Consider the following 11788-nt stretch of genomic DNA (forward strand, 5'->3'; position numbering starts at 1 on the left):
ACACGCTGCCCCTCCTTTTATAGTAAATAGCCATCCTAGAATACAACTTGAAGTACAAAAACCTGACGACTAGAGAAACATTGCACGATTTATACATAGTATCAGGGCCTCTCCTGAATTGTTTCCTAAGTAGGACGGTTATTAGAACTAGACACTGACTAGTTGGTCTAGCCAACTGCTACATGGGGTGCGAACACTGCTGCTAGGCCTGCACCAGTAGGTTTAGCCCCAAAACACCTACGTAACAAGAGCATCATAACAACAAAGGGTACCCAGCAAATGAATAAACAACAAACATCAAGAACTTTGGTTGCTGATGGTATAATAGTTTGGAACATGATCAAGGGATTACACTCGGCAACAGAACGGAGAACTTTGAACAGATCTAAGATGGTTTCGACCCTGGATATTTTAATGGACGGGCATATCACACATTGGACCTTTTCAGTGTCATACTACAACAAGCATGACTTACCTACTGATCACATAAACTTATAATTTATTTATTTTTTGAAAGATCCAGCAAAGCTGGCGTTCATTGATAATAGCAGAGAGCAACGGAAAACAACAAGATGATGAAGGTCCTAGGACCAAGCGATCCGAAGATCAAAGAAAGAGAAAAGAGAAAGAAAAAAGAGCCCTAACAACTGCAGCACAACACTCCATACAAACCACACTAGACAGCGCAGCTCCGACTCCGACGGTGAACTACGAAGACAAAGCAAGGTTGGCGTCACGGAGGATCACCGAACGAACCATCTGTCGCGCGTCATCGTATACCACCGGCCCCCCACCGTGGCTTCGACTTCACAGCAACGGACAGTCGAGGCACTCCTGCGGACACGCCGGAGAAGAGAGCCGACTACCACGACCAAAGACCATGCCTCCGACATTGCTCACCGCCGTCATTGTTGCCACAGAAGTCACCGTGCACGCCCAATCGCAGGAAGCACCAAAGGGATCAAAGTCTTCAAGACGGCGCCCTAAAGAGGGGAACGACGTTGGAGACGACGCCACCGTCCAACCCTGCAGCAGGATCTGGGTTTTCACCCCAAGAACATGATCCGAGAGTAGAGGCTATGAAGATTCCTAGCGACGCCCACAGACGCCGTCGCCGCCGGCCGGCCATCACCGGGCAGGCTTTCGCCCAGTCCAGCCACTCCCACACAGCAGGCCAAGGTCAACCCGTACCTCCATTGGACGTGCACCCCCGCACAGCGAGCACGCCACCACTGTGCAGGGCCACCAGCTATCCTCCTCGACGACGGAACCGCAGAACCAGATCGGGTTCTGCACCCCGCATCCAACCGCGGCCAGAGCCTCCCTGCTCCAACCAGCGGCATCCGGGCACCACCAGCGGCCGGTAGTGCCCCTCCCGGGCCGCCGGGCATGGACGACCTGGCAGATCCAGCCCCGCCGCCCCCTCGCGTCCCATTCGCGCCTTCCACGGGAGCAAGCCGCCCCCAGTCCGCAGACCCGTGCTCAACCGCGCCCGCGCACCCCAACGGCGCAGCTCCTTCCCTCCGCCACGCGCACCAGCGACCGTGCCAGATCCGCGCGCGCCCTGCGCGAGCAACCGCGCCGCGACCTGACCTCCGGTCGTCACCCGCACCCAGGCGCTCCTCAGCCGGCAGATCGAGGTCGACCTCCGGCCGCTTCTCTGCGCCTGCGCTGGCCCCAGCTCCGCACGGGCACGCCTCCTCCATACCCCTGCTCGCCGACCCCGGCCAGACCTCCGCGCATACCGACAGCACTCCCCTGCAGACCGCCCACCTCCGCCAGATCGAGATGGATCGCGCCCGCTCGAGACCCGCCGGAAGGATCAACTTACCCGCCGCCGCCGACGCTGCACGGGCTTTGCCCGGCGGCGGCGAGGGGAGCAGCTGTGGAGGGGGGGGGGGGGTGCCCGGCGGGCGGCGGCGCTAGGGTTTTCTCTCCCGAGCCGCCCGCGGGAGCGGCGCGAGAGAGAGAGCTAACTTATACTCCCTCCGACTCCAGAAGGAAGATGTAGTTTGACTGTCCAAATTTATGCTTTGACCGAAATCTCTCTTACAATATTTAGTCAATGGTTACAAGATCGTAATCATGCGGAAGTGCTTTTGAGTACAGATCTAATGGTGTCTATTCTGTGTAATGTAAGTGACATATTATTTGACTAATTGATGGTCAAAGCACGAATTTAGACAGCAGAACTGTGCCTAATTTTTGGAGTCGGAGGGAGTACATAACTGTATAATGGGAGGATTACCATATGCACCTAGAAACACAAATCCTGGGCAGCTGGATACAAGACTGCAAGATGGTGTTTACCAGTATTACATGCACAGGATACAAATCCTAGGCAATCTGAAGTTCCCTAAATCATCTGGAAACGCTCTAAAAAATTGTAAATCAACTATGATCTTCACATTGTAGTGAAGAGGACCATTACTACATGATCCTACTACCATCATTCTTCAAACCGTTGCTGCATGGCTTGTTTATGGCTATCCACATAAGCCTAAGTGTCTGCCGCACAAACATAAGCATAAACCAGGAATAGTGAATAATGAACTAGAAACATGACAGTTTCTGGCTTTCTCCTGTCCATTTACACACCGCATGCTGAATCTTAGTCACACTACGTCTAATCCTCCATTGCACACACATTAGCACAATACAAGAGTGCCAATAAAGAAGTAGAGACGTGCATAATTATTTCTGCAAATGCTCGGGACTGAGTGAAAAATCATTGTATACAATTTAACAACTTCTATAAGTGGACCTCCTTCTTTATCTGGCATAGACGGAAACCATTCACTGGTCTTACATTTAGGATTGGAGAGTAGTTATTAACTTTATAGAAGTGAATAGAGTACCAAAAACTAACTAACACAACTTTCACATTTCAACTTTCATCCTTCTTCATTACAATAATAATTAAAAAAGCAACATCGTCACCATATTGTACCACAGTTCGCACAAGGACTAACTTTACTTTCTAACTTTATTTATGCAATTCTGCAAGCAGGGACAGTATCACTATTAACTTCATAGACACCGATGTCCCAAATCTCCTCTAATTTGATATACCGTTCACACATGTGCGTGCTGAGGAACGCAAAATGGATAAACCAGAGCACTAATTAGTAGGTATCCCAAAATCCCACAGACCACATCCACTAAGCAACCAAACCCTCCAAAATTTCGGCACGATCTCGCAGCCGATGCTGCAACTACCGAGTGCCACAGATATACCAGGTACCAATCGCAACAAGGGTGGTCTCATCAGCGATTAAAGGAACAAAAAGCAAGGAAACAATACATGGGATGTGCTGGAGGAGAGGCGCGGCGAACTGGCGGAGCAGGAAGGAGAGGATGAGGGAGGCCGCGAAAAGGCCGCAGTAGGCGAGGCGGGCTGAGCGGCGAGTGACGGACGCCGCCGCCGACGTGCAGAGGTTGCAGGCGCAGCCCGCGCAGGCGGACGCCAGGCACGACGCGCACCACATCCCCTTTCTCCTTTGTTCCTTCTTTCTGTGGAAATAGTTCGCCTCTTGCCAGGTAGTTCTGGCAGTGGCCCGGCTGACCGCTCCCCCCCTTTGAAGTGTGGGTTAGCTCACATGTTTTGGTTAGGCTTATAAAGCAAGGTATATTCTGTCAAAGGTGCTTATCAGAAAATTCCACCTCACGCGCAGCAGAGACGTGTGCTTCTTTGGCTTTTCCTGCCGCCTCTTACGAAATCTGCCCCTACAGTTGCAAGGTAAATTACCTGCATCATGCAATTCTTATACAGTACTTTGCTCTTTAGAATTACTAAGGATTGGGCAACTTGTTGCATACTTTTATTCTTTATTCTTAATCATGTTTCGTTGCTCCATTACCACCACAAAGCACAACATTGTTACACATTTTAGTACTTGAAGTGAATCCTTGCTTTTTTTGCACTTACCATTTTCTTCTGGTCCTCATGGGATTGATACTCTTATTGATTGAAAAGATCTATAATTGACCCTCTACACATGTGGGACATCAATGAGCTAACTACTATGAGTTGAATTATCATTGTTGGTGCTGGCATGATGCCGCAAGGTCTGCCTTAGTTTTCAGCCTTTATGGAGGGCAGTCTATCTCGTTTCCCTCAACAGCGACATCGCAGATGCTTTTTCTTGGAGATGGACAACACTGGGTTAGTACTCGGTGTGTTCCACCTACAGAATGTTATGCCAAGGCATGCCTAGGTTCCCTACTGCTCCTTGCATTTTGAAGAGTTGGGCACCTTTGAAACGCAAAATCTTCATGTGGCTAGTCGTCCAATACCATGTATGGACCTCCAGTCATCGTCATTGCCATGACCTACAATAGACTACCTCTCCATGCTTTATTTGCTGTCAGGAGGACACAATTGATCACATCCTCATGCACTGTGTTTATGCGAGAAGTCTTGGCACATACGCTTCATGGAGCTGAGGGCTACAGTCGGACTAGGAAAATTTGGCCCCTCAAATGTCTGCGGACACATCATCCGGGTGTGTCCATTTTGAGTCTCCATTTGTCCATGCACGTATCCGTGTCCCTAATTTTTTTTCCTATACATTAGGTCACATGCATGAGATTGGTGGAGATGGAGAGACAAGAAGAAAAGGAAGAATAAATATGGTCCATGATGGGCCAAATCCTATGTGGCGGACGCAGGACCACTGACTGGAATATGAGGAGTGCCGGACAACTGGAACATTTAGGGAGGTTTTGAGGAGTCCGGTTGGGTCAAAAAAATCTTCTCCTGTCTGGTTAGTGGTCATGCGCTCGCCCGGTCAATTTGGGGAGTCCAACTATTGATGCTCTAAGGATCCAAGTGATCACTGAGGGACTCCTGGATTCGGGGGTCCTCAGGTGTCCGGTCTATTCGATATGGGCCAGACTGATGGGCTGTGAAGATAAAGCAGAAGACTACCCCCCGTGTCCGGGTAGGACTCCTATATGCGTGGACGGCAAGTTTGGTGTCTGGATGTACTGTTTCCTTATTCTGTAAACCGACTCTATACAACCCTAGGCCCCTCCAGTGTGTATATAAACCGGAGGGTTTAGTCCATAGAGGCTATCAGAACAATCATAGGCTAGACAGCTAGGGTTTACCCATTACGATCTTGAGGTAGATCAACTCTTGTAACCCCTATACTCATCGAATACAATCAAGCAGAACGTAGGGTTTTACCTCCTTTAAGAGGGCCCGAACCTGGGTAAACATCATGTCCCCATTGTCCCTTGTTACCATTGATCCTTAGACTAACAGCTTGAGCCCCCCTACCCTAGATCTGCCGGTTTTGACACCGACATTGGTGCTTTCATTGAGAGCTCTGCTGTGTAGTCACAAAAAGCGATCTATGGATCGCCTCGTCATCAACAACTACATCACTTCTGGAAGGAGCCTAACTTCAGGACAGATCCTCCAGCTCGGCGATTTCATTGTGGGTGCCCACATGACCATTAAGCCGACAACGTCCCCCACGATCGCCAAACACCACCCCCGCATTGATCTCAAATACTCCAAAAAGATGGATCCGGCGGACATCTCGTCCTTAAACAGTTAAACGAGCTGCTAGATTGCATCACCGCTCTGGGGCTTTCAACGGACTATGATCGGATCGGGCTTAAACCTGACCAGAGGGAAATCAATCTCCCGCCGATCACCCACCGGGTAGCAGTTGATACGTCTCCAACGCATCTACTTTTCCAAACACTTTTACCCTTGTTTTGGACTCTAACTTGCCTGATTTGAATGGAACTAACCCGGACTGACGTTGTTTTCAGCAGAACTGCCATGGTGTTATTTTTGTGCAGAAATAAAAGTTCTTGGAATGACCTGAAAATCCACGGAGACACGTTTTGGAATTAATAAAAAATATTGGCTAAAGAATCAGCATAAGGGGGCCCACATCATGTCCACGAGGGTGCAGGACGCGCCCCCTGTCTCGTGGGCCCCCTGGACCTCCACCGACCTCAACTCCAACTCCATATATTCACTTTCGGGGAGAAAAAACCAGGGAGAAGGATTCATCGCGTTTTAGGATACGGAGCCGCCGCCAAGCCCTAATCTTCCTCGGGAGGGCTGATCTGGAGTCCGTTCGGGGCTCCGGAGAGGGGAATTCATCACCATCGTCATCACCAACCATCCTCCATCACCAATTTCATGATGCTCACCGTCGTGCGTGAGTAATCCCATCGTAGGCTTGCTGGACGGTGATTGTTTGGATGAGATTTACCATGTAATCGAGTTAGTTTTGTTAGGGTTTGATCCCTAGTATCAATTATGTTCTAAGATTGATGTTGCTATGACTTTGCCATGCTTAATGCTTGTCACTAGGGCCTGAGTGCCATGATTTTAGATCTGAACCTATTATGTTTTCATGAATATATGTGAGTTCTTGATCCTATCTTGCAAGTCAATAGTCACCTACTATGTGTTATGATCCGGCAACTCCGAAGTGACAATAATCAGGACCACTCCCGGTGATGACCGTAGTTTGAGGAGTTCATGTATTCACTAAGTGTTAATGCTTTGGTCCGGTACTCTATTAAAAGGAGGCCTTAATATCCCTTAATTTCCATTAGGACCCCGCTACCATGGGAGGGTAGGACAAAAGATGTCATGCAAGTTCTTTTACATAAGCATGTATGACTATATTCGGAATACATGCCTACATTACATTGATGACCTGGAGCTAGTTCTGTGTCACCCTATGTTATAACTGTTGCATGAGGAATCGCATCTGACATAATTATCCATCATTGATCCATTGCCTACGAGCTTTTCACATATTTATCTTTGCTTAGTTACTTTTCCGTTACCACTGTTACGATTGTTACAAAACTGTTATTGTTACTTTTGCCACCGTTACCGTCACTTCCATACTACTTTGCTACTAAATACTTTGCTGCAGATATCAAGTCTTTCAGGTGTGGTTGAATTGACAACTCAAATGCTAATACTTGAGAATATTCTTTGGCTCCCCTTGCGTCGAATCAATAAATTTGGGTCGAATACTCTACCATCGAAAACTGTTGCGATCCCCTATACTTGTGGGATATCAAGACTATTTTCTGGCGCCGTTGTCAGGGAGCATAGATCTATTCTTTGAGTCACTTGGATTTTTATCTGCTGATCACTATGAAGAACTTGAAAGACGAAAGAACCAAGATTTTTCCCTCACTACGAGGGGAGGTAAGGAACTGCCATCTAGCTCTGCACTTGATTCACCTTCTGTTATGAGTAAATTTGCGACACCTACACCTGCACCTGCTATTGATTCTGATATGTCGCATGTTGTTGATGATGCCACTTCTGCTATGCATGATGCTTATGATGATACTACTTCTATGCTTGATAATATTGTGCCATTAGGTGAATTTCTTGATGAACAACTTGCTAGGGTTAGAGAGAATGAAATTATTGAAACTGATAATATTGATGAAAGTGATGATGAAGATTCTCCCCCTAGATATGAATTGCCAGATGTACCTGAGGGTTATGTTATGGATGAAGAAACTGCTAGAGACATTTTTGCTTGCAAAGATAGATATGATCTTAAGAAACTGTTAGCTAAGCTGAAAGAAAAGTCTCTGAATGCTAGAATGAAATATGACCCCGCTTTTGCCACTTCACCTATCTGTATTTCTGATAAGGATTATGATTTGTCTGTCAGTCCTAAGTTAATTACTTTGGTTGAATCTGGTCCTTTTTATGGCTATGAATCTGAAACTGTTGTGGCGCATCTTACTAAATTGGATGATATAGCCACCCTATTTACTCATGAGGAAAAAATTTCATTATTACTATATCCTTAAATTGTTTCCGTTCTCATTGAAGGGTGATGCTAAAATATGGTTTAATTCTCTTGCTCCTGGTTGTGTGTGTAGTCCCCAGGATATGATTTATTACTTCTCTGCTAAATATTTCCCCTCTCATAAGAAACAAGTTGCCTTAAGGGAAATATATAATTTTGTGCAAATTGAAGAAGAGAGTCTCCCACAAGCTTGGGGGAAGCTTCTCCAATTACTTAATGCTTTGCCTGATCATCCTCTCAAGAAAAATGAAATACTTGATATCTTTTATAATGGACTAACCGATGCTTCTAGAGACCACCTGGATAGTTGTGCTGGTTGTGTTTTCAGGGAAAGAACTGTTGAGCAAGCTGAATTGCTATTGAATAATATATTGAGCAATGATAATGATTGGACACTTCTTGAACCAACTCCGAAGCCAACTCTGAAGAAAAGGGGTATTCTATTTCTAAGTCCTGAAGATATGCAAAAGGCAAAGAAATCTATGAAAGAAAAAGGTATTAATGATGAAGATGTTAAGAATTTACCACCTATTGAAGAAATACATGGTCTTAATAACCCGATATAGGTAGTAAAGGTAAATTCTCTCTATAGTTTTGATGAAGGTGATATCCCTCGTTATAAGTCTGCTAGCCAATGCTTGGATGAGTTTGATAATTTTATTGTTAAACAAGAAAACTTCAATGCTTATGTTGGTAGACAATTGAAACGTAATGCTTATATGGTTGTGCACTTGAGTGATTATATGTCTAGAGTTAAAGGTGACCTTAAGCTTATTATTAAACATGCATCCATGGTTACCACTCAAGTAGAACAAGTACTTAAAGCACAAGATGAATTGCTCCATGAGTTAAATAATAAGAATAATGATAATGCTGTTAGAGTTATTACTAGAGGTGGTAGAATGACTCAGAAACCTTTGTATCCTGAGGGCCATCCTAAGAGAGCTGAGCAAGATTCTCAGAGAACTAATGTTGATGCACCTAGCCCTTCTAAGAAGAAGAAAAAGAAAAATGATAGGACTTTGCATGCTTCTAGTGAACCTGTTATAGACACACCTGAGAATCCCAATGATATTTCTATTTCTGATGCTGAAACACAATCTGGTAATGAACCTGAACCTAGTGATAATGTTAATGATGATGTTCATATTGATGCTCAACCTAGTAACAATAATGTTGTAGAGATTGAACCTGCTATTGATCTTAATAACCCACAATCAAAGAATCGATGTTATGATAAGAGAGACTTCGTTGCTAGGAAGCACAATAAAGAAAGAGAACCATGGGTTCAGAAACCCATGTCTTTTCCTCCTAAGCCATCCAAGAAAAAAGATGATGAGGATTTTGAACGCTTTGCTGAAATGATTAGACCTATCTTCTTGCGTATGCGTTTGACTGATATGCTTAAAATGAATCCTTATGCTAAATATATGAAAGATATTGTTACAAATAAAAGAAAGATACCGGAAGCTGAAATTTCCACCATGCTTGCTAATTACACTTTTAAGGGCAGAATACCAAAGAAACTAGGAGATCTGAGAGTACCAACTATACCATGCTTCATTAAAAGAAACTATGTTAAAACTGCTTTATGTGATCTTGGAGCCGGTGTTAGTGTTATGCCTCTCTCTTTATATCGTAGACTTGATTTGAATAAGTTGACACCTACTGAAATCTCTTTGCAAATGGTCGATAAATCAACTACTATACCTGTCGGTATTTGTGAGGATGTGCCTGTTGTGGTTGCAAATGTTGCTATTTTAATGGACTTTGTTATTCTTGATATTCCCGAGGACGACAGTATGTCGATCATCCTTGGTAGACCTTTTCTAAATACTGCAGGGGCTGTTACTGATTGCAACAAAGGCAATGTCACTTTTCATGTTAATGACAATGAGCATACGGAACACTTTCCGAGGAAACAACCTCAAGTTCATAGTATCAATTCTATTATAAAAAAAATTCAACGATTACTATTGGAGGTTTTGAATTCCCTCTTCCTACTGTCAAAAAGAAATATGATATTCTTATTGTTGGGGACATGCATATCCCTGTTGAGGTAACCTAGTGTTATTCAAAAATTCTCCGGTTTCATGTTATTCTAAAGAAGTTTGTTAACAAGACTTGATCAACCTTGTTAGTGGATTCCTTTTGATGAGCACGAGATGGATGAAGTTAGAAAGCACAACTCTCTGTACCCTCCTTTTACTTTCTGTTATCTAGTTTAAATAAAGCAAAAATAGTATTTTCTGTCTGTTTTCTGAAGTATCCATGCAATAAAAAAATACCCCGAAAATAAAAGTTCTCCAAATGCCCTGAAAATGAAGTATGATTTTTTTGTAGAATATTTAAGAATTTCTGGCACTCAGAACACCAGGGGGACCCACCATTTGGCCACGAGGGCACAGGGCGCGCCCACCCCTTGGGGCGCGTCCCCTGCCTCATGGGCCCCACGTGGCCCCCCTCCACTTATTCTAGCACCCACTCACTTTGTCTTCCTCCAGAAAAAAAAATCCTCCCACATCTCAAACCCGTGGTCTAGCTCATCTTGCTGCCATTTTCGATGTCCTTGCTCAAAACTCCATTCACAAAACTGTTTTGGGGGATTGTTCTTCGGTATGTGACTCCTCCAATGGTCCAATTAGTTTTTGTTCTAGTGCTTTATTTATTGCAAAATTTTGCTACTAAGGTGACCCTGTTCTTGAGCTTGCATGTCAAATTTATATGGTCCAAAGTAGTTTTAATGCATGATATAGCCTCTAGGCACTTGTGGGAGTAGTTGATATCAATCTTGTTGAGTTTGGTTCACTTTTATTTTGAGTCGCTAAAAAATTCAGAAATTTTTCAGAGAAAGAAAATGATGAAGAGATTGTTGAGGGGCTCCTCGAGCCAAAGCTCGAAGGATAAATAGAATGAGGAGAATAAAAAGCCCAAATACAATCTTCCTCGCACCGCGGAGGTCCGGCCGTGTGAATGGCCTTGTGATGCATTCTTGAGGGCTGCCGGAATTTACGACGACTTTAATTACTTGGCTGAGAATGCAGGCCTCACCGACTTCCTCCACGACCAGCGCGAACAGTATCTCCTACTCACTAATATTTTCGTGCAAAACTTTTACTTTCCATGCTAAGAAATCACCACCTTCAGTGGAGTTTCACTTATATGATGAGGTTAAGAGATGTCACTCCATGTTTTTGTTTGGTGTGCAAGCTGCCCTTTGTGGGAAGCATCAAGGAACCACATCCTAGTGATGTGGATGGATTTATTGATAGGATTGTTGTAGGGGAAACGAGAAAAGTTTTCGATGCAAGAACTACTAGTATACATTTTCCTGTTCTACGTTACTTTGCGATATTTGCTAGCAGATGCTTGATTGGTCGCGGGAACAGTGGAAACCTTAGTGCTCCTGACCTTGTTATTTTGTGCCATGCTTTGTTTCGTGATACAACTGTGACGTCCGGGTAATTAAGCTACAGTAATCCCCGCTAATGATGCCACGTCACCTCGGTTACTGTGGATAAACTCGCGTTAGTTCGGAACCTAGTTCGAATTTCAAATTCAAAAATAGAGTAAACAATAAAAAATTTCAAATATTAAAATTTAAATGTTCGGAGTGAACCAAATAATACATAGGTAATTATGGTGGAGAAACTAAACTTTGATAAAATGTTTAAAGGCCCTAAAACAATTAAAACAATAGTGAAAACAATTAAACAAATGCCTATTGAATTTATAAAATGCTAACACTATTTTATTATGGGTTAAGAATTAATCTCGTAGTAGTTTATTGGTAAATACAAATTAGGCACTAGTGGTAATTTTATAAAACTGAAAATAAAAGAAACTACAAATAAAAAGAGACAAGAAAATATATATAAAAAGAAAAAGGAAGAAAACCCCCAGGCCAACTGGGCCTCGGCCCAGCCAGTGGCCTGACAGGCCGGCCCAACTGGCCCAGTCGGCCACAC

The 11788-nt window shown here is 44.3% G+C and overlaps 1 protein-coding gene across 1 annotated transcript in view; it reads right to left on the bottom strand.

The window, feature by feature from the left end:
- Window positions 1-3488, bottom strand: part of LOC123045871 (probable serine incorporator) — a gene marked incomplete at its 5' end in the record, with an annotated part of 7389 nt that extends 3901 nt beyond the window's left edge. The window contains 1 exon segment of the mRNA XM_044469096.1: window positions 3305-3488. Coding sequence (XP_044325031.1) covers window positions 3305-3488 — 184 coding nt within the window.
- Between the last annotated feature and the right edge of the window lie 8300 nt (window positions 3489-11788).

This window comes from Triticum aestivum, chromosome 2B, assembly GCF_018294505.1.
Source record: "Triticum aestivum cultivar Chinese Spring chromosome 2B, IWGSC CS RefSeq v2.1, whole genome shotgun sequence".
Taxonomy (NCBI): Eukaryota; Viridiplantae; Streptophyta; class Magnoliopsida; order Poales; family Poaceae; genus Triticum; species Triticum aestivum.